General features: G+C 45.0%; 1 protein-coding gene across 11 annotated transcripts in view; it reads left to right on the top strand.

The window, feature by feature from the left end:
- Positions 1-24,343, top strand: part of Dscam (DS cell adhesion molecule) — a 585,477-nt gene that overhangs the window by 494,267 nt on the left and 66,867 nt on the right. For all 11 annotated transcript variants that reach the window (XM_039087936.2, XM_039087935.2, XM_039087937.2 and 8 more), the window contains 2 exons: positions 2,179-2,312; positions 23,602-23,755. In XM_039087936.2, coding sequence (XP_038943864.1) covers positions 2,179-2,312; positions 23,602-23,755 — 288 coding nt within the window. The remainder of the gene's footprint in view (positions 1-2,178; positions 2,313-23,601; positions 23,756-24,343) is intronic.

Raw genomic sequence — 24,343 nt, 5'->3', positions numbered from 1 at the left:
CAGACCAACCCGAGGCATTCTCTCAGCTGAAGTTCCCTCTTCCCACATGGCCCTTGTTCGTGTCGAGTAGACAAACAAACAAACAAAATCAGTCTTGTGCATGCCAACCTCCATTAAAAACCCACTAATATAAATGAATGTTTGCGTAGGGTGGCTGTTTAAAAAACAACTCTCTTGTCCCTAAGATACTTAGGTCCATAGACATGATCTCGGGCCTGTGGTAAACGTGTGGTCATTCCAAAGGTCCGAGCCTGGAGTCTCAGACCCATAAATTGTAGTTCTGTGTCCATGGCCATCATCATCGGGCTGAGAATTGTTGAATCAGGACTCAAAGCACACACATCTGCCATTGCCGCAAGAGCGTAAGAGGTGACTTGCTATGCAGCTTTACTCTCTTGAGCACAAAGAATTCTGGACTCTAAAACATCTGTAGAATCTTAATACCAGTCTTATTAGCCCAATCTATAGCCCAAGCCTTGCCACACAAGGGGAAAACATAATGTATTAATTTTCAGTAACGATTTTCATTCTGAGGCATGCACTGGACTCAACCTCCATCCCTCTATGAAAAAGTAAACACAGTAAATGTGTACACAGAGCCAGCTCTGTTTAAATTTAAATATTTACTAAGCATATCATTAATGAGCGTGTGTCTGGGGCCAACGGTAGATGGAATGTGTGATCTCTGTGTCCACCCTATGTGGTGTGTGAAGCATTTCTCTGGCAAGATAGATGGGAGGTAAAACTGAGGGTTAAAAAGAAATAAAAACTAGCATAAGAATCCAGAGAACCCCTTGACTACCCATCCGCCTGAGCTTTGCTTAGCCCAGAAAGCATCGAGAGCTTTTCCAATGATGTGATAAAAACCAGGCAAAGGCAACTTAAGAAAGAAAGGGTTCATTTTGGTTTATGGCCTCAGAAAACAATGGAGCCTGACATGGTGAGATAGGCAAAGCAGCAGTCAGGGAATCCCCAGAGCAGAAGCAGGAAGCTGGCTGGTCATACAAGAAGCAGAGAGGGAGAAGAGAGGATGGGTGAGTTGTAAACTCTCAAAGAGATGTGTTCCCTCCAGCAAGCCCACCTGCAACATTCCATAACGTTTCTAAGCAGAGACACCGACTGAGAACCAAGGCGTTCACAAAGTGAGCTTTAGGGGGACATCGTTCATTCAGACCTTCACGAGAGTATGCCTATGTGTGGCCATAACTTGGTGGACGTGTGCGTGCGTGTGTGCGTGCGTGCGTGCGTGTGTGCATGCGTGCGTGTGTGTGTTCGCACAGCCACCCATCAGGTTGCCTTTCAATAGGAACTGGATACTTTGTGCCCTGTGGGTTTATCAGCCCTGCCTAGAATTCTAAGACCTCAGAATATAGGGATGTGTCTGTGCAGCTTATGTGAGTCAATAAACAGCTTTGTGTGTCCTGTCATACTCTTCACCTCTCATCCCCACCCCACACTCATGCTCATCCCCAACCCTCATCCCCAATCTTCATTTCCAACCCTCACCCCACCTTCATCCTCACCCTCATCCCCAATCCTCACCTCCAACCCTCACCTCTAATCCTTACCCCTACCCTCAACCCACCCTCATCCCCAACCCTTATGCTCAACCCTCACCCTCACCCTCATCCCTAACCCTCAGTACCAACCCTCAGTCCTACCCTCACCTTCATCCTCATCCCCAGCCCTCACCCTACCCTCATTCCCCCCAACCCCTCACAGCATGACAGTTCACTTGACGGCAGGAAGATTCTGACACGTCAAAGAAGTCTGATATCCCCTGTCTCTAGCCCTTAGTCCCTCTTAAAAGGGACCTCAGCCTGTCTGCCAGGTCTTATGCTCTTTTCTCTGTCTTCCCCAATTTCCTCAAGCCTCGGAGGAAGTGATATGGATGTCCCAATTGTGACTGGGCATTCAATGATCAGTGCCTTAGCTGCCATTTTAAAGATCCTATCTCCAAATACAGTGACATCTGGAACCACCAGGCTTAGGGCTCAGTGTATGGATAGGGTTCAGTTATGAGGACACATCGAGACCCTTGACATTGGTCTTCAAAGAGCTGAACCTGGAGAGGGGCTAGGCCACTGGAACAGTCACTGGGGGAGGGAGTGTCACCTGGGCAGCCATGGGAGTCTACATTCCACCATTCCACCCCGTGACTAACCCTGGATTTTCCAGTTCCAGGTCCTCCTGCTGGTGTCAAGGCAGCAGCAGCCTCGGCCTCCATGGTCTTTGTGTCCTGGCTGCCCCCGCTCAAGCTGAATGGCATCATTCGGAAGTACACGGTGTTCTGCTCCCACCCCTACCCCACAGTAAGTGTGGAATAACCGATCGCCTTCCCAGCATCTCCCAGGACCTCACTGCAGATGCTCTTCCCGCACTCCCGCCCACTCGGCCTTCATTGTGCTTCTTCTTGTCATGTTGTCTCCACATGCGAAGCAAAGTCCTCATTTGCACCTCACTCCAGAAGACTCCTGCTTTATTACCGGGGATGTTACCCAGGATGCGGTCGCCTAGAGCCATTGTTTATCTGGTAGCTTCCCAGGCACTGCCAGCGGCCTATCAAACTCGGAGTGCATAGGCCCTAATTGTGCCTTAATTGATAGTCAGTGGACAGCACCTATTGATTGCACTGCTAGGCTCTGCATTAAATGAACTCCTTCCCTCCTTCCTTCTCACCCACATGCTCCTGCCCACCCTCCCTCCCTGCCCTATCCCACACTGAGAAAGACTACAGGGCTACACCCTCTGCTGTGCAAAGCAAGACAGTGGGGACCTGTGCCCACCACAACAGCAGTAGCAGGCCTAGCGAAGGCGCTGAGGTCAGAATACGGACCATTTGTTATCTCTCACTCCAGCTTGAGATGCGGGATAGGAACTACCGCCTTAAACTCCCCATGGGCAGATACCGAGGCATATCAGAAAAGAGGGAATTTTGGAGAAAGGAAAATATAAAAATAGCGATTCAGATTTACAGTGTTTTCATGGAGATTTTTAAGGCACTGTCAAAATGAAGGAATCATGCCCAGTCCATCTTTGTGTCTCCTGTTCCTGCCATAAAACATAAAAACATGCAGTCGGGCTACGGAAGTGGTTCAGCTGTGGTTTTGAGCAAGCACAGGGGCCTGGGTTTTGGTCCCCAGTACCCACAAAAACACAAGGTGTAGCAACACAAGTAATATCCACTCTGGAGAGGCAGAGATCGTCCTGTCTTTGGAACCTAGTGGACAACCAGTCTGGCTGGGTCTATGTGCTACAGGGTCCTGGTGGGGTTTCTATTGATGTGCACTGAGAGTAGAAGCAACTTGAGGAGGGAAAATGTTTGTTTGGCTTATACTTCTGAGTCACTGTCTATCACCAAGGAAAGCCAGAGCAGGAACTGAAGGCAGGAACTGAAGGCAGGGACTGAAGGCAGGGACTGAAGGCAGGGACTACTCTTTCTCTCCCTATGGACCTCCATCAAAATCCTATAGACTTTGTCCCATTGCAACTGGCTGGTTTCATGGAGCCTAATGTCTCAAGGCAAGGGTCAGAACTGCCTTCTTCCATAAGACTGAAGTATATAACCAACCCATTTGCTAGTCCTTTCATTAAAGTGATGATGTGTTTCCCAAATCCAGACTCTCTTGGAGTATGGAAGTCTGGTATGGAGACAGCATGAGTGGGCAGGAGCCAGGGCACTTGTTTGTGTCCAGGGCAGCTGCAGACCCTGCTGACACAGACATAGGTGTATTCCATGTGCACTGGCCCCCACCTCTGCCATGAAGTACAGGTTTAAATCCAGGACTGTCAGAGCTGGAATCCAAACTGTGGGTTCTTTATCTGTCAGGTATGCTGTTGCCAGCCACTGAGCCCCTTCCTCAGATCTCAGAGAATAAAGCTAGCCTTCCAGCATGAGGGAACAGAACACTTGCTTGCCATTGCATTTCTCTGTGAGGGCAGGGCATGAATAGCATCACCATAGCTCCTGGCTTTAGCACTGGTCCCAACGTGTTTAAAATTCTGTAAAGGAAAGAGAGAGAAAATCACCTCTGATTGGCAGAACATTCACCGTCCACTCAAACTGCTTCCTTATTTCCATCCAGCCCCCGTTCACTCATTCATCCATTTCCTGAAAGCTGTAAGCTTCGTTATTTTGATGACAGCAAGCCAAAGGACACTGGCAGGGGCTCAGAGAACACCCTCCCCTCCCCTTCCCAGCTGCCTCTCGCTGCCTCAGACTGCTCCATGCCTCTAAATGTGAATGCCAGCCCGGCTTAGTAATAGTTGCTTATAGTACATATGTGCCAACGATGCTGAGTGTACAACAGGGCCCAGAGAGGTGGCTCTGTCAGTAGAGTACTTGCCAAAGTACAAAGACCCCAAGCCAATCTCAAGAAGCCATGGCAAAAGCTAGGCATCATAGAACATGTCTGTATGTGTTGGAGAGAAAGAGACAGGCATATCCCTGGGGCTCACTGGTGGGCCAGCTAGCCTAACCAGCAAGTCCTAAATCCAATGAAAGACTCTGACTTAAGAAATCTACACGGACAGTAGATATCACTTGAGGATTAACACTGAAGGTTGACCTTTGTCCTATGAGTGTATGAGCATACACACACACAGACACACAGACACACAGACACACAGACACACACACACAAAATAAAAGGCCGGTGTTGTGGTATGTGCTTCCAGTTCCAGCACCAGAGAGTCTGAGATGGGAGAATCATAAATTCAAGGCCAGCCTGGGATATATAGGAAGATATTGTCTCAAGAAATGAAAAAGGAGAATAAAATCTCACTACAGGTATAAATTATGATGGCCACAAGGTACCAAGTTTTGCAGGAAGGGCCAGCAGTCCCATGTTGCCCACAACACAAAGTGAAGCAAACTGAAGGTGGGTTCTCCACCTCACAGCCATGCCTCTCCCTTCCTATGTGTGGCCACGACCTGCTTGCTTAAAACAAAGATGATTAACCATATCTTTATGGATCAAGATCAGAGGGTGAGCCCTTATAAAGAGTTAGTCCATGTTAACAAGAATTAATAAGAAACTATACATTACTAAAAGAAAGCATTTTTCTTTTTAGTTTCTTAAGTCTTCTTTTTAAAATTTTTTTCATAGACTATATTGATTATATTTTTGACCTCCTCTCAACTCCACCCAGATTCTCAAGACCTCCTTCTACACTCGCACACACACACACACACACACACACACACACACACACACACACACACACACACATGCACGTGAAGCAGGGCTTTTGTGGTTGATATATCCAGTGGCACTACCCTAAAGGTAACAGACTTTCTCTTTCTGAGAAGCTATAATTGCAAATAGTTTCTTAGTTGGACTTCATGCCTACCTCCCCTCCCCCACCCTTGGATTTTTGGCTCTTGAACCTGTGCAGCAGGTCTTGTGTGTGCTGCCACTGTCTCTGTGAGGTCATATGTGCATCAGCCTCGTTGTGTCTGGAAGACTCTGTTTCCTTAGAGTTATCCACCCCTCTGCCTCTCACAGTCATTCCTCCTCCTGTCCCACATAGATCTCTGAACACTGAAGGGAGGATTTGATAAAGACAGTCCATCTAGGCCTGGGGGCTCCATAGTCTCCCACTCCCTGCACACTGTCCAGTTGTGAATCTCTGTGTTAATTATTATTTAGCTGGATGACGTTCAACTTCTCTGCTTCTCTTGCAGAGGTCTCAGGTTCAATTCTTAGCACCCACATAGTGGCTCACAAACACCCATGACTCAAGTTCCAAAGGATCTGATATCCTCTTCTGACCCCCGAGTGCACCACGCAGAAAGGTGGTGCACAGAAACCACCTGATGGAGGTTAAACATTGCAGCATCCTGTGGGTATAAAATATGTCCTCAGGGGTGGTTTCATTTCTGTGTTAACTTAGCGGAACAGTAGTAAGTTCTTTCAGGACCCGTGACATGTCTAATCTCACATTATTGGCCTCATCAACAATATCAGATGTGGGTTCCATCTCATCAAGTGGCTTCTTACTTTGATGACATTTGTACCACTATTACCTCAGTGGGCATATCTCACAGGTAGGTTGGTAGTGTAGCTCACAGGGCTCATAACTAGGTGAGAGTTATAATGCTTTTCTCCTCCAGTAGCATTCTTAGTAGCTTCTAGCACTGGGGATGCCAATCAGAAAGTTCATTTCCTTTTGGAGACAAGAACATGTCTGCTATGTGTCATGATGAACAGCAGAGGGCAGCACAAGCTCTGGTCATTTTCCTTGTGCCTCAGTCTGGTGTTTTTTTGCCCCCCTGGAAATGATTTCATAGTTGAATGTAGAACATGGGAAGATAAATCAGGACATGGTGTGCCCTCTAATTTGATCTTCTTTTATGAGTCCCTTGGCGCAGCTCCTCGGTGATGTTCCCCCACCCCCCAAGTTCTCTAGCACAGCTCTGTTTCCCACTAAGACCTCCTTAAAAAGAGATAAATTTGTTCTCCAATACATGTAACACCCAATTAACAATAGGCAGTTAAGCCACTCTATTCTCCCAGTTCAGACTTGCAAAAGACAAGATTGCCACAGACCTTGGATGTCGCCAGACATATCGCATTAACTGTAAATTAACAAGGTTTGTTCTCTGGCTGTCTAAAAGCAGAGCTAATAAAAGATTCTTCTTACCTCAAAAGCCCAGAAAGTATACCAAGACAGTAGAGAACCTCCCAACCAGAGAGGATGATAGCACAGCCCCCAAGTTCATGTAATTGGAACCTCAGGATGTCAACTATATAACACCAACAACAATGATGACGACGACGACGATGACAATGATTGATGATTGATGATGATTGATGATTGATGATGATTGATGATGATGATGATTGATGATGATGGTGGTGATGGTGATGATTGATGATGATTGATGATTGATGATGACTGATGATGATGATTGATGATTGATGATGATAATTGATGATGATTGATTGATGATGATGATTGATGATGATTGATGATGATGATTCAAACACTATAATGAAAAATAAAACCCCAAAGAATAGTGGTAACTTTTGACAGTCTTGTACTACGGGCTAGAGTGGTGGCTCAGTGGTTGGAAGCACTTGCTTCTCTTGTAGAGGTCTCAGGTTTGATTCTCAGCACCCACATAGTGGCTCACAAACACCCATGACTCAAGTTCCAGAGGATCCGATGCCCTCTTCTGGCCTCCAAGGGCACCACGCAGGCAGGTGGTGCACATAAAGCAACATAGAAATTTCTTAAAGTCTCAGACTAGAAAGTAACCAAGCTGCATTTTTCCTTAAGATTCCTCTATCTATAAAGTCTATCTGTGAAAGATACATTAAAAATCACTAAGCTATAGAAGCCCTCTACTTCATAATACTAAGTTCAGAAATGTGAAATTAAGTGGCAGAAATTTCTCAATGATAAAGAATAAATATCAAAAGCACTAAAATTATGTCATCCCTGAGCCATGTGTCCCATCAATTGTTAGCATCTCAGATATAATATTTTGGCTCTGTTTTGTTTTTTATTTTGAGCAAAGGGCTCATATACCCAAGCTGGCCTCAGCTTTGCTATATAGCTGAGAACACCCTTGATTTGGTTCCCATATCCACCCCTCCCAATGTGCTGGAAACAACCCCAGGGCTTCCTACATTCTAGGCAAACACCCACCAGGGAGGTAGTCCAGGTCCTTGTGGTAGCCTTTTTTAAAAGTTCCAATATAAAATGTTACCCAATTCCTGCAGGAGCCAAGGCTAGCCCTCAGCTGACTTCAGGCAGTGAGGCTTTCCCCATTCAGAGGACATGGGCAGGGCTTCAGAGAACAGTGTCTAATGGTATCTAAGTGACCCCTAGGATGGTAGTGATGAGTGTCCGTGTCCACTGTGCCTCTCGCAGCAGCCTCCCTGGGCTCACAGTAGAACCCCACTTCCTCTTCCCAGTGTGCTTCCAGCTTCACTGAGAGCAGTGCTCTGTGATGTAGCTGTGTCCCAACATTCTCTCTTTACCCTTCCTGTGTTCTTCCCCATCTCCCAGTATCCACTGGTTCTGTTATCACAATTTTACTATCACCTGAAGCTAAGTCCACATTTTTATATCTAACCCTGACAACCTTTTTAAGAAGTATTGTATTAATTATTGTACTAATTCCTTGAGAATTGTATATAATGTATTTTGATCGTATTTGCTCCCCAGCCCAACTCCTTCCAGATCTACTTCCTTCCTCCCTACCCACTCAACTTCCTGCCCTCTTTTTAAAAAAAAATGCATTGAGTTCCATTTGTGCTCCAGATACTCTTGGGTGTGGGCCCAGCCCCTACAATGTGATCTACCTACCAGAGGCCACACTTTTAGCAAAGACTGACTCTCCTTCTCCCAGCAGCTACTCATCGTCACTAGCTCCTCAGATGGCGATGGGACTTTGTGCTAGGATTTTTGTCTGTCTTAGGTTGCATGCTGTCCCAAATGCTACAAATTCATATGGGCAACTGTCAGCTCATGTCGAGAAAACGTGGTTTCATTACAATTATCAACCACCTCTGACTTTTAAAGTCTCTCTGGCCTCCTTTCCATGGCGATCCGAGCCTCGGGAGGACTGAGTGTGGTACAGACATCCCATTTAGGGCTGGACACCTTGCAGTGTCTCCTTCTGTACACACTGTCCAGTTTGTGAATCTGTGTTAATCAACGTTTCCTGCAAGAAGATAACTCCTCTGATGAAGGTTGAGATATGCCTTAGTCTACGAGTCTCACAATAAGCTACTAGGAGTCAGTGTAACACTTTAGCTAATTTATTAGAATAACAACAGTAGGGTATATGATATATCTAGCCACCCCAGCAATGGGTTCCATCTTGTATTTGTCTGATTTCCTAAATACTAACATCCTGAGCAAGCGGCCACCTATATTGTACTTCCAATACGGAGGACCCAGCTCGACCTCGCTGCCCCACCATTCCTGTTTCCTGGGGTTGTTAATATTCTAACCACGGTCTTATCTTCCAACTAGAATCTAGACTTAGATTTGATTACTTGTCTATCGCTCCTTATCAAATTGGCAGATTAACAAATCATCAATTCATCTGTTTAACAAATGCAGGAACGAATAAAACACCTCCCTACGCCACGCACTGAGCCAGGCTCTGGACTCATGCTTCAGTAGAAGCATTGACAGTCTGTACCAACAAATGGCTTTCTTCTCTCCATGCTCAGGGACATTGTGAGCTGATATCAACTCAGCTGTATATTACAGTCACTTCAGAAAACACCCAGGGATGATCTTATAAAAGAGGAAATGAAAGTCCAGAAAGATCGATGAGGGAATTAAATGGTTCCCCAGAAATCACTGGCCAGATATCAGATATAATCTTACCCACCCAGAAGGACCCCAGCTTATGTGCCATCAGAGCATGTATATAGAAATTCCAGGGATGGCAGAAAGTGCCAGGACAGGCCTCTCTGTTCTGTGATGGGAGCCAAGGACGACCCATCAATGGGTCCCATCAAAGTACAGCACCCTGCAGTGCAGGAGCACAGGTGAGGGCTAACACTGCTTCCTGGAAAGTCAGGAACAGGAACAGGGATGTGGATCTGGGGATCTGGGGAGAACTTGAATTGGTAAAGCAATTGAAGATCTGAGGTTTGATTCCCAACACTCGGGTAAAAATCTGGGTAATGGTATGGATCTGTATTTGCAGAATTGGTGGTTATAGAGAGATAGAGACAGGAAGATCCCAAGGGGCTAACCAGTCTAGTGTAAAGGCCAAGCACTAAGTCCTAATGACAGACAGTTTCACAAAAATAAAAGAGCTCCCAAAGACCGCCACCAAAAGTTGACCTCTGGCCTGAACAAACACATGTGCCATTCACACACATGCACATATATATACCCAGACTTCACACACACACACACACACACACACACACACACATACACACACACACACAAACACAAGGATGCTAAGCAGAGGAAGTATATCTACTAAGCACATGGCACCCTGGGAGTTCTCTCCCTGCAGAATCTTTGTAAATGATGGCCCTGGCCCCTGCCTTCAGCGATGTACATTTTAATAAATAATATCTATACCAGTCACTTCTAATGAGTGCCTTGTGCAAGAGATATCCTACTGCAGCCTTTACTTAACTGAATCTGAAATAGAGACAGCACAGCTGGCCAGCATCGTCTAGTTGAAGCCCCTTGTCTCTCCTGAGAAGTCAACCTCATGAGCCTCAGTGTTCCCCTAGCAATGGTGTCAAACCCACAGTGCTATGGTGTGTGCTATGCTATGACTGTGTGCTTTAGTGCATGTGACGGTTTGAATGAGAATGGCCCTGCAGACTCATATATTTAAATGCTCAGTCCCCAGTTCGTGGAACAGCTTGGGAAGGATTTGGAAATGTATATCCTTGTTAGAGAAGCTGTGTCAATGGGAATGAGGTTCGCAGCCATTCTGTTACCCCCCTCCCTCAGCTTTCTCCTCACTGACAAAGACCTAAGCCCTCAGCTACTGTTCCAGCACCATGCCTGCCTGCCTGCAGCTATGCTCCCTACCATGATGATCATGGGCTCTAACCCTTGGGAACATTGACCTTTAACTAACACTTCAATTTTTATGTTGCCTCAGCTACGACACTTTGTCCAGCAGTAGAATAATAAGTAAGACGGAATTCCACATGGGCATAGCTTGGCCTTTACTCAACAGTGCTCCACATAGGCATGTCTCAGCCTTTACTCAACAGTGCTCCACATAGGCATGTCTCAGCCTTTACTCAACAGTGCTCCACATAGGCATGTCTCAGCCTTTACTCAACAGTGCTCCACATAGTCATGTCTCAGCCTTTACTCAACAGTGTTCCACATGGGAATGTCTCTGCCTTTACTCAACAGTGCTCCCCATAAGCACAGCTCAGTCTTTACTCAACAGTGCTCCCCATGGGCATGTCTCAGCTTCTCAAGTAGAGGAGGCACTGTTAGTCTCTGAGATACTTAAGAGATGGCTGCCTGAGTGTGTAAGTTTTATAGATTGTGGCTTTGAGTCATCCAAGGGAGGCTGAACTGAATAGTGACTTTTCTTCACCAAGCAGGAAAGCATTCTGCAGATACTGGGTGCCTTCTACACCCAAAAGTTGAAGGCTACATGCCCGAACCTTTCCATGCCTGGCATGGAATCACTCCTTTGTTCTCCCACAGTGACCTACCTGTGGGTCCCTTTGTTTTCAGACAGCAAATCTAGAAATTATGTTGATATCCAAAGTCATGTGAAGAATAGGTCTTTGTGCTTCATTTATACATCTGTAATTTACCAAGCTCGTAAGACCTTTGTTGAGTTTTCTTCTTGGTACAGACATCTGCTGGGTCCTCTGTACTCATGGGAATACACTTAGCTCTAACCTTTAGCATCTTTCCACTGATCACAGGGCTATAGGAAACCTGGAAATGTTTCATAGAAGCAAGGACACATAAGCATACCAGCGATAAGAAAACAATTCTGATTTATAAAAACTCTTGGGAACTGTATTCTGGAAGCTTCCTTGAAAATTCCTCCATGCTACATATTTAATTCTAATGGATATGATTCTAAGTCATCTTTACACTTTCATGCTATAACATGTATGTGTTATGTGTACATGCATGTATAGGTGTTATGTGTACATGCATGTATAGGTGTGCAAGTGTGTGCATGTGTGTCTACCTGTGTGTACATGTGCACACGCATGTGTGTGTGTGTCTGTGTGTGTGTCTGTGTGTGTGTGTGTGCGTGCGCGCGCGTGCGCATGCACACATGCGGGCACACTTGTGGACGACATGGGTCAATGTAAGGTATCTGTTTTCCTCCACCTTACCTATTCTTTCTTTGTGAGACAAGGTCTCCCACTAAACCTAGAGATCTTTTATTAGATGATTAGTGACTCTAGGCTGCCTTATTAGACTATTAGAGTGGCTAGCCAGTGAGTTCCTGGGATCTACTTACTAAGGTGTCCCAGTGTTGGGATTGTAGGTACTACATGAACAGGCCTTATGTGGGTGCTGCAAATTAGAACTTGTGTTCTCATGTTTGTGCATCAAGAGTTTTACACACTGAGCTGTATCCCTAGCCACGTGTTTTAACTCAAAACTCATCCTTCAGAGATGGACTACTTGCCAAGCATTGTGGGAGCACATAGGAGACAAGGACAGGAAGAAACAGGCAGATCTCTGTGAGTTCAAAGCCAACCTGGTCTACATGGCCAGTCCCATGCCATTCGGGACTACATAATGATATGCAGTCTCAAAAAATGAACAAACAAACAACAAATAAACTAACAAAAAGATAATTTCTCCCAAAAATCCAGCCAATCAATGTTTTGCAGAGTCTGTTTTATAGTTTTAAGATTGTCATCAGTGGCCCTTGCTGTCTCTAGACATTGTTGAAGTACACATTTGCCATGATAGGTCAGAAGAATGCTGGTGACCTGAACCAGGAGGGTAGGGATTACCTTGGCTGTGGGATTCCCAAACCCAATTTTACGATTTAAGAGTCAAGAATGAAGTGTGTATGCCAATGGCGTCTGTGGAGACGCAAGCCTAGGAAAACTCTTCTGAAGCCCAAGATCATGAGATAGTTCATCCAGCCTGTGAGATAGGCTTCCAACATTACTTCTTCAGTGTGGTTTGTACTCAGCCTAGAATCTCTGTATTCTAACCTGAACATTCATTTCCTACAGCTTCCTCTATTGCCCACGGGCTAGAATGCCTTTTAAAAATCAATTTAATTTTTAAACAAGTTTTAGGTAGAGAGGCTTGGATTGTGCCAATGACACCATCATGCACTAGCCTGACCTGTGGTCTATTTGCAACAGCAGGAATCAAATGGTACCCTACATTAGCATCACTGCCCCCTGAGCTCATGAACCATGTCAGGACTCTCTTACTGGTTGTCACCCTGTGGGTCAGGGCAACCTTGTCCTGGCATAGCATGGTCATAGCTTTATGCCCTACACATGTTCCATCTGCCCATTATCACACTGTGGTCATCACCATCGTTTGACTGAAGTGCCCTCTTGACTGGCCCTTGACAACTTTCAAAGATCCTGTCTTTGAAAGCATCTGATCTCTTTGGCTTGGCCTAATACAAGCATATTGTTCTATTTAAGGAAAGATGTGGCTGGCAAATATTTTTCAATTAAGAATAATGGAAATCCATATTAACCCTTTTCAGTGCTGTATATTATGCCTACCTAGACTGTTGTCATTGCTAAGAATAATCATCACTGGATTTCTTTTTCTGGGAGAAGCTGCATGGCACTAAGCTCTTTCTTAGTGTCGAAGTCACTGAATGGGTGACAGCCATAAATGAAACTAATAGTACACCTTTGACAGATAGGTAATTAGGGTGGCAGGTGCTATGACAGTGGAGACAGGAGAGTAAAGGAGGGCATATGGTTAGAAAGAATCTAGGCAGGGAAGAAGCTGTCATGTCGATTCTAATGGGACAATGACCTTGATTCTAGGCAGTCTCTTTGATATTTTTTCTGAATATTAAGTTTAATTCACTGCAAGGTATCACAGCCATTCTTTTTTAAATTTGAAAGTCTAACAAGTCAAATGCGCTGTAGTTGAAAGGTTCTGTAGAAAGTTACCAACAGTTATGTGTATGGCTCAGTAGCTCCAGTGATCTCAGACACAGAGGGACCCAGAAATGGGCCAGGGTGACACACCTGCCTTTAATGTCAGTGGCATACCACTGCCAACATATATGTCCTCCTCAGCCTCCATGGCCCCTGCAGCCTCGGGCTCCTGTAGAAGCTCTTTGTGCTGATCATCATCTCCTGCAGATGAAAAGTGGTAAAATATGATGCTGATCATATCAAAATTAATTATACATAGGATTTTTTTTTATCTCAGATCGGTCCAGCTAACTTCCTATTCTGATTGGAACACAGGCCATTTCTCTGCCTCTAAACAGGAAGATGTTTGTGTTCTGGGGGTGACAGTCACTGCTCCTCCCTTAAAGCAGCTACTGGTTTCTGTATTTTGCCTTAGGGGAGGCTTTTCTTTTCTGTCTTTCTTTTTTAAGTCACTGCTACAGACCCATGAAATCCGAGCTTTCTAGACGTTTGAAACTAGGAGCTAATTATCAGATGCTACGCCTTTTGAAGCACCCAATTTCTTTGATAGAATTGGTTTTTCATTAAAAAGTTAATTGACATGTTTTTAAGTGGGATAAATTTTACATCCAACAGACAGGGCAATAATTCAATCTGAGGAAATTGTGGCACAACGGTTATTCTGCACACAGCATTTCCTTTCAAATTCTAGGCCATCTTTAAACTCACCTAATTCAACAAACATTCCCTTGATACATTCTAGCCACTAGTCAATGGGTGCTGACCCCATGAAAGGCTGAGGGTTGGGAAGAACGCCCAGAGAAAGGGGTGAGGCAAAGGCGCCCTCCTCAGTAACCAAGTGCTGGCAGAGTCCATGGTGGAACAGAGGGAAAAGCCATAGGAGAATAATAAAGTAAAGCTACAGAAGGGCCCCGGTGATGTGAGGAGATTCTCCTAACCTCCAGTAAGCTAAAGAGTAGAGGAGATTTGGGAATGAGTTCAGCAACTGTCCCATAAAATCCATGACTAAAGGAACTATCAAAAAACTCTAATGCTCTTCAATGCAGCTAACTTTATGTTAATTACCTGTTTTAAAAAACGTATCCTACACACAAAAGGGAAGAGGTATAGCAACATCCAGAATTAACTGTGAATGAAGGTAGGCAACAGAGGCCATCCCTAAGACTGACACTGACACAGTGCAGGGAAACATCCTTCTGGCAGCTCTACCGTCTTTCAGGGAACAGACAGCCCAGTTCTACAGAGATCCAGGACTCCACCCAGGAGGCCCAAATACAGAAAGCTTCAATGGTTGAAATATTAGCGGTTGCTTGGACGTCATGCAACTTATGGATTTATCCCGACGGCTGTGTTTTCTAGCCTGGACAGGATTGGGGAGGTAAAACATGTCAAAAGTCCTATAAAACTCTGCTATAAATATATATATTTAAAACAAGCACACAGAACTGCCATCCCTCCACTCCCAGACATCTTGCTGAACATTGAGTCGCGTCCTCGGTTATGACAGGGAGAGTTTTAAAGGGGGAACTCTGGATGGCCTTATTTCTGGATTCCTGTAGGAATTTCTCAGAACCCTGTCACACCTCATTCTCAATTAACCCTCTGTGTGCTGCATCACGGTCTTAACCTAGAATCTACAAGGAGCTAGAATAAACTCACTAAATGATCATGAGCCCAAACCAAGTGTTACAAGTTGGCTGTCCTAGCCAACACACGGAACTTTGGTACTGGTTCCCTCGCAAAGCTCGGGGGCTGCCGGTAGTTACCTGTGGAAAGCAGAAGCAGGTGAAGCCGACTAGAGATAAGACAAAAATTTCAAGCAGTTTTCAATACATTATTCTGCAGAAAGGGACTCTGACACAGAGAAAAGACAAAAATGGTCTACTGGCTGATTAGGTGTAAGACAATGATTATTTTTATTTTGCTTTTTAACTTTTCTTTCTGAGAAACAAATTTAATGCACTATATTTTGATCATGTTTTTTTCCTTCCCCCCCCCAATTCTTCCCAGATCCTATCAACCTCCTTACCCATCCAACTTTGTTCTCTCTCTCTCTCTCTCTCTCTCTCTCTCTCTCTCTCTCTCCCTCTCTCTCTCCCTCTCTCTCTCTCTCTCTCTCTCTCTCTCTCTCTCTCTCTCACACACACACACACACACACACACAATAAAGAAAAGAAAACACAGAACACATGCAACATGCTCCCCAAACAGAAATCAAAATAAGCAAGCAAAAGCCCACACAGAATCAAGCCAGACAGGGCCCCAACGGTGAGAGGAAGAAGTGGACACAGGCTGCCACCCCTAAGGGCTGTCTGTGATCAATAGCCACTAGCAAAGGGAAAATCGGGTTCCACCCGTGGAGTCTCACTTGGCCCTTCATTAGGATTGCTAAAGTCCTCTCCTCCTGTAGGCTGAGACTTGCCCCTTCCCACTTTGTCATCCCATTGGTTTAGGACACTGAATATACCTCATGGGGCTGGAGATGCCCCCCTTGTGGCCTCAGTCACATACCAGGTGACTGCTTCTGAGGCAGGCAGGTGCAGCCTGCGGCTAAGGGTCTCCCACTCACCTGTAACTCAGACAAAGTCTGAACACACCTCATACTGAAAATGGGCAGTCTCCATCCATTCCTTACACCACATAACCCACTAGGACTTCAGGCTCTGTGTCCCAGCTAAAGGAATTGAATAGAGACACATGGAGTGTGGAAGGAATTGCAGTTTTCCTTTTAGAAAGAAAGAGAGAGAGAGAGAGAGAGAGAGAGAGAGAGAGAGAGAGAAGAAAGAGTGAAGGGGCTGGCAAGATGGCTCAGCAGTTAAGAACAGACTGCTCTTCCAGAGGTCCTGAGTTCAATTCCCAGTAACTACATGGTGTCTCAGGACCGTCTGTAATAGGATCTGATCCCTACTTCTGGTGTTTCTGAAGACGGCTACAGTCTCATATACTCATATATATTAAATAAATAAATAAATAAATAAATAAATAAATAAATAAATAAATAAATCTTTACAAAAAAAGAAAAGTGCATTTCCAAGGTAGGGGAAGGGTCCAGAGCTGGCAGAAAGGTGGGAGATAACTGGCCTCACCTTACCTTTACAGGCTATTTTTATAGTGTGCTTTCTCACACATTTGCACAGCCCTGGTTTTCCCACACACACTGTTCCCTGTCTGCCCTAGTGAAGGTTCCCAGTCTTCCTCGCTGCCAACTGGCTTCTTCATATACTAATCCCACAGCCTTCTGGGATCCAGAAGACTTATACAGCTGCCCTCCTATGTCCCATAATTCTTGACATGCTCCACGGTGCTAAATATAACCATACTATTTGAATGAAGAGAATCTACAGTGTGAAACCTCAGACAGAATACCAGCCTTTTCTTCTTTCTCCATCTCTGATGGGCCAGGACATAAGTGCCTGCTTCACACCATCCAAAAAGTGACTTGGTGACAAGCATAGTTTAATTCTAGACTCTGGTAAAGTCAAGATGTTCAAGCTCTTTAGGTGAAAAGGGAGCAGCCTTTTCCTGAGACGGCTAACAAAATGACAGATGCAGAGCCATAGCAGCCCGACTCCCCGGTAGCCTCTTGCTGGGCACAGCAGTAGTCCCCTTTCTCACTAAGAACCAACGAGTTCTGTAGTGGCCATGTACCTGGACCCAGCACTTACATTTCATCCAGTCATGGTACCCAATCACAGCAGCAGCCTGTTCAAAATTAAGTCACTCTTCAGGCATGTAAGAAAATCTAGACTCTTCCTAACTCAGGATTAAAAACTCAATAGATAAAAATCTAAGGGAAGAAAACTGTTTAGATGCTTAAACATCTTTCATTCTTTAAGGTGTTCATGATATATACAACGTATCATCCCCAGCCTCACTCCTCCCTTCCAACACATCTCCCTCACAACTTTGTATCCTTTCCCCCCTATTTCTTTATATCATTTAAACCCACTGAGCCCAATTAGTGTCCCACACATGTGCATGAGAATGGGACCGTCCACTGGGACATTGGAAATCCACCAGTAGTCGCTCTTCCTCCCCCAGCAGCTATCACCTACTGATAGCTTCTCGGTCAAGGATGGGGGCTCATGATCCCCTCCCCCATCCATGCTGGAATTCTTAACTGGCTTGACCGTGCGCTGGTCTTCCAAAGTATCCACAACTGTTCCAAGTTCATGTATGTATCAACCTGGATCCTTAAATGATTGTTGTGGTTTACGCACACCGGTGGTTTATCTGCATGTACACATTTGCACCGTGTGTGCGCCCGGTGTCTGTGGGGGCCAGCAGAGGACATCTGATCCCCTGGGACTAGAGCTACAGGCGTCTGTGAACTCCAATGTGAGGGCTAGGAATTGAGTTCTCTAGAAGAGCCAATCAGTGCCCCAACCACTGAGCCATCTCTTCAGTTCTGACCATTAATTAAATATGTAAAGTACCTCCACCACCCCTCCACATACTTCTTTTGACATCAGGATCTATTAACCCCTGAAATGCTACATAGTAATTCCCCCCACTCTGCTCTACCCTTCAATCCTGTCATGCTTCATAGGGAAGCCCTGATTTCCTTTCTGTCCCTCCAGCCTCTTCTACATTTCAAAGTCTTCGATGTAACTATCACTGAGGCGTTGGGGGAAAATCTAGATATAAAATCCATCTTTTCCCATTGGACATCCTCCAGTATTCAGAAGGGACAGAAATGTATGTGACATTCTGCAAGCTGCCTTGGGTGATACTGGACTGTTGCAAATATGATATCTGACAGAAAGAAAATGATTGAAGTGCAAATTCAGGCTATTATTACACATATTAAAATATCATGGAACATGTTTCCTGCAGAATCAAGATGCAGCTTACCTCTTTGGACTAACAGTTCTGGCCAAGCTGTTCACTGAATTGGCTTCTGATTATTTTTCTATTCTCCTTCCTTTCTTTCTTAACCATTGCCTCCTCTTCTAAAGGACTCACCCTGGTTATATCCACCACCCATAGCTAGTTAGAAACATGACATCATTTCTGAGGTACCCCTCGGTTGGAGGTGTCCCCCTGCAGGCCTCTCCCAGATGTCCATGACCCTCTAGGGCCCATGAATGGGTATCAAAACCTAACCTCACCGTGGAAGTGGTAGAGGCCCGGAAACACTTCCCTCCCCTGTGGCAAGCAGGGCCAGCCCCTGACCTCACGGCTACCCTTCACATTTCCAGTGTAGCTCTCTAAACTCTGCATCCTCTGGATTCCAAGTTCACAGGATTTCCGTGGAACTCACAGCTTCCTCCCTATAGATAGGGGTGCACTCAGTCACCTCTCAACGGGACATGCCTGCTACTGAGCCTGTCTTCTAGAGCCCAGAGATGGGTGAATAGAGTTCACCAGAGCCATCAAGTGGCCACAGTCAGCAGAGCCAGCAAGAGGCCTTAGTCAGCAGAACCAGCTAGTGTCCTTACTAGAACCAGCAAGTGGCCTGGCCAGAGCCAGCAAGTGTCCTCACCAGAACCAGCAAGCAGCCTCAGTCAGCAGAACCAGCAAGCGGCCTTGGTCACCTCTCAGTAGGCCACATCTTTGGAGACATTCTTTTTCTTTCTGGCTATTGCTCAGATTTTAAGACATATCAGTCACATACTCAGTTACAGATCCAAAGTAAATTAACTGAGTCCTCAATTGTATAAATGGTTTGAGTGGCTTGCCTCCTACCCCCTCCCCCAAAAGTGTGTCTAATTATTGTAGAAATCAAGAAAATATATGGTGGTCAAAGGGTGAAGATACTATGTGAACAACTTCCCCGAGGACCATTAGGAAATACTAAATAGCTAAACTCTTGTTTCCCAGTTGATTTCTAGAGAAGAGCCATGCCAATCAGAGGGGCTTTCTTATGCATAGAAACTTGTTTTTCTCCCCCTCTGCCCTTGGTTCTTGGTTAATCTTCTGTAAATGGTAAAGCAAGTAGAGCTGCATAAGAAATGATTTTTTTTTTATTTCTGATTTAGCCATGTTCCCTGCTGTGGGCAAAACATGAGTAAAATGTATATTTTGGAAGTGAAGACTGACTAGCCCTCGTAGACAGAATGTGGACTGAGTTATAACTAAAAGCTGTGTTCACTACAGAAAACCTTTGTGTGTATAATGCTTCGTTGATGCTGAATGTTCAGTAAATAAAGGCTTTGTTATGATACCCCCCATCCCCAAGGGCTTGACACGCTAGGTTGGCAATAGCAAACCTTAGGGATTCCACACAGTGCACTCCCATACGGTCTCAGGATTGGATTTCCTTCTCCAGATTGTGGTTTACAAAGGAAAGAGACAAATTCCCTCTAAACTTCTGGAAGTCTAGGTATGAATGCTTTGAGAGGAATGGGGACAGTGAAATGCCAATATATCTACCCAAGTCTGCACTAAGGAGTGCACTACAGCCACGGAGCAATCCCCACAGGGGCCTAATCATTTCTGGTTGTCTGTCCAGAACAATTTACCTGTAAGCTAAGCATCTGACTGTGAACAAGCCTCTGGTACTTTTCACTGGGGGATTATAGGATTGGGTAGACAATAAAGATGCTGTTAAACTGGTTTAAAAGTGGTGCTAGTTTCCCCCCTTCACAGCTGACCCAGCCCCTTAGGGTGGTTGCAGCCTTGAGCAGCAGTGAGAGCCCACGTAGAGTTGGTTGCTCATAACGGACTGCATGGAGTGTGGAGAAGCAGAACAGAGTTTGGAAGTGAGGATCTTAAGTGGGGCTGCTATGACCTCTGTCTGCCCCAGCCCCAGCCCCAGTCCCACCTGCTTCTTGTGGCTTCTCATAGAACAACAGTGAGCTGTCTTGGTCTACAACGCTGGTGTTCCTACTCTGGTCTTCCTTCAATTTGGTTTTATGTAGTCATAGCCTTGGTGTTAAGTGCATGAAAGTTCAAGACTGTTCTAGCCTCTTGGTGAGCTGATCTCCTTGCCAGTGTCAAATTGGCTTCTTTATCCCGTCATTCCTAAAACGTTTTATCCCTGAATCTATTTTGTGTAATATTAACTTTGGTGGTGTTACTATAGGATACTTTATTTTGTTTACTCTTTTGTTGGCTGTTGTTTTCTTCTCAGGTGGAATAACTTTATGTTTAACTCAGGGACCCAACCTCATTTGCTTAATGTGATTATCGCTGTGATTAGGTTAGATGTGGAATTGGTACTACTTGGTTTTAAATGTCTGGTCAGTCTCCCTATCCTTCTTGCTCTGTTCTTGCCTCCTTTGAATGGCTTAAATGGTGTTTTGTGATTCCAGATTAATTTTTGCATGGGTTCACTGGCTTTGTTTCCCTCCTCCAGCTGAAATGCCGGTGGTTTACGAGTAGACTCACTCAGCCCTATCGTAGTTTGCGTTCAAGTGACATTGGCCATCTTTACCTATAGTAAAGAAACTTCCAGTGCTACTCACACAGCTTTCCTTTGCTGCTCTCCACTGCTGAGTCATTGTTGTGGGTTACAACCCCATGCCAAGCTGTTGTTTTTAACTATCAATAACCCTTTAATGAAATTTAAATAAAGGAAAAAGTATTTTCCAAATAAGCATCTCATTTGGCTCCTTTGAACGTGGTGAAAGTTAACTTGGCAACAGCTTCACCTCGGGACATTGCACGTGGCAAACACTTGCACTGGGCCTCTAAGTTCGGTCATAAATTTGCCAAGAATCAATCTGAAAATCAACCTTGACCTGGGAGACAGGACATGAGGTTCGGGGTAGGGTGGAGGCAGGCAGTGTAGAGCAGACAAGTGCTTGTACGGGCTAACGTGTCCAGGCATATGAGGACTCCAGCTTTGTGCAAATGGGGCCACTTTCCCTTCTCTGTGCAGGAAAGTTATCCAGTCTTTTAAATATCTGAAAAGGTTTTGCTTTTAACTTTGGGAAATGTTGAATGTATAGTTTGGTTGTTTTTCCCTTTGGTTAAAGATTTTTGTCCTACTTTCATCCAGCTTGGATTGGCTTTGAAATGGCATCTGTGGTCAGCCCCTTTGTTAGTCGACAAAGGTCCTGAGTGTCTTTAGGATTGCTACTTCTGTTGCCCGCCCGAGTGGTTGGACTATGATCTATCTGCCTTGCTGTTCTTTATATCCGTTTATTTTTCTGGCTGAAGTTCATTGAGATCCTTGGGTCTCTGGATTTCAAGGTTGCAACATTTTCAATGTTTCTTTACACTCTCTCCCTATAGCCCCTCCCCTTCCTTTACTAGCACACAGACCCCATGCCTTGACTGGCAGTCCCCTGTAGCTGGTGTGCACTGTTATACTACAGTCTTGTCTTTGCTGTCCGTGTTTAACCTATTATGATGCTATAGTACATACTTCAGATTTCCCTAAAACAGTCAATCTGCTAACAATCTAGTCTTCTGTGGGCTTTATTATTTTTCTTTATCTTTTGATAATTTCACACAATGAAATAAATGTATTTGCCCTCCATTTTCCCCTGAGGTTCTCCCCAGATTCCCCCACTTCCTCTCCCAACTTCATGTCTTCTTTTTCTTTTATGACCTGCCCAGGTCTAGATAGCGCTGCCCGTATGTGTGTGGAATGGCACTATTTCTTTTGAGTATAACAAGCACTTTTATGCCCTTTACGTTTCAATCTAAGCTCTTTTATCTATGAAACTGTAGCATCCGCTGTAAGATAATTATAAAACCACTTTACTGACTTTGCAGAAAACCAATCCTCATCGATTATGGATCACTTTTGATAAATATATATCATGACTTCCTTATTCTGAAATTCCTACAAGTATTTTTGTAACAGCTTTATCAAGAGGTCCTTCACACAGCATAGATCCAATGCTTTCAAAGTAGGTGGTTCCGTGGGTTTGACGTGTTCACTACATCCTGTGACCCCTTACCTTTCTCTAACTTGAGAATGATTGTGTCATCTTAAAAGGAAAAACCGTCACCTGTTTGCTCTCTTTGCCGCCTGACAACCTGTCTGCTAGCTGGCTATGCATTGTCTATCCTGAGCATTTGAAGAGACCATTAAGTGATAACCTATAGTAGGCTCCTTTCACTTTCAAGACCCAGAACAGCGTAGCCTTTAGCCATCCTCCATACTTCTCTGTGGCTGAGTAACACTGCACAGACGGAGCATAACTCATTTTATTTATCCATTCATCTATGCTTCTGTTGTACAGCAAATTTCTATTGGATGTCAGTGAGGGCACTGTTTGTTTGACTGGTAGCTAGCCTAAGTTCTATAAATATTCTTTACTTTTGCTCTGAGATGTGGTGGCTACCTAGTAATCACTTCCGATTCCTGATCTTGTGGCCTAGGCTAGACTAGACTACTGTTGAACCTTAAGCTACATATTGTTCGATTCCTAGCTCATGTCCTAACCCAGTGCTCATGGCCTTAATGTCTAGTGTTGGGAGCAGGCACTGTTCTCAGTCCTTGTGGGTGCTGAGTTCTGACCCCAAAGCCTTTCAGGTGGCTCCTCTCCTGCCCTGGGGAGTTTCCCCTCCCATGTGGGTGCAGATCTTCTCACTGAACACTACCCACATAGAACCACCTCAGATCTCAGGACTCTCCCTCAGTGTCCAACTTTTTCACTTCTGGTCCTCAATTCTGTCCTTTCAGTTTTTTGAGGCTGCTGGCTTCCTCCTGCCCCCCCTCATGTGCCATAGCTTGAAGCCCCTTTCAAAATTAAAGCCCCCTGCAGGTGCAATCTGCCTTGCTGGCTGCCATCTCTGAGACATCACCGTCATCCATTAACCAACGAGCAAAGCTTTAAAGCACTGTCTCCTTGGGTTCTGTGTTCTTTGATGACCAACAATAAAGGGTCTTATTGCTCCTGGGGTAGGTGGTCATCAAAGGTGTCAGAGGGTCACATAGGCTATGGACCACCTAAATATACCAATTACCAGTTCACACTGAATATCCAGCCCTTCTGGTCCCTGGTGACACGGGCTTCATCTGGTTTGATCGGTAATATGTTAGTAAACATTCTTTTAAGAAGCCATAGTGCCACTTGCTTCCATGAATGATGGATCATTTCTCTCCTCACAGGTCATCAGCGAGTTTGAAGCCTCCCCTGACTCATTTTCCTACAGAATTCCTAACCTGAGTCGGAATCGACAGTATAGCGTCTGGGTGGTGGCAGTGACTTCCGCCGGAAGAGGCAACAGCAGTGAGATCATCACCGTGGAGCCTCTGGCTAAAGGTACACAGGCCACGTGAGCCTCAGTGGAGGAGCCTACGGCCACCCACAGCTCAGTGATCATTAGACCTCTGCTTTATCTGAAAGGAAGCTTGTGGGCTTCATGTGTCGGCTGGTCAGGCCGGGCTCTTTTTACCAACCATGAAGGAGGCTTCCCTAGTGGTGAATGCAGTACTAAGTAAGGGCTGATGGCTACACCACTAAACATATTTGGAAGAATTAGTGAAACTTATGACCTGCCATTTTCCCAAGGAAGCTCTTCTTCAGTCCAAATTAGGTTCATACTTATTAAAGAAGCATACCTAACTCACAGGGTATGGGATTTAAAATGATACAAATGTAAGAAAATCATTAGTTCTTGAAGTAGCTAGTTTTCATTGCTATGAAAAAACACAATGACCAAGCAGTTTATGGAAGAAGAGTTTATTTTGGCTTATAATTCCAGAGAGAGAGAGAGAGAGAGAGAGAGAGAGAGAGAGAGAGAGAGAGAGAGAACAGACAGACTGACTATAAGAGTGGAGACTTTTCGCAGTATGCAGCCAGAGCAGAAAACTGAGATCCCAGATCAAACCACAAACATGAACAGGGCTG

The sequence above is a fragment of the Rattus norvegicus genome, chromosome 11 (assembly GCF_036323735.1).
Source record: "Rattus norvegicus strain BN/NHsdMcwi chromosome 11, GRCr8, whole genome shotgun sequence".
Classification (NCBI taxonomy): domain Eukaryota; kingdom Metazoa; phylum Chordata; class Mammalia; order Rodentia; family Muridae; genus Rattus; species Rattus norvegicus.
The sequence above is the reverse complement of the archived record's forward strand: the minus strand, read 5'-3'. Positions and strand labels throughout refer to the sequence as shown.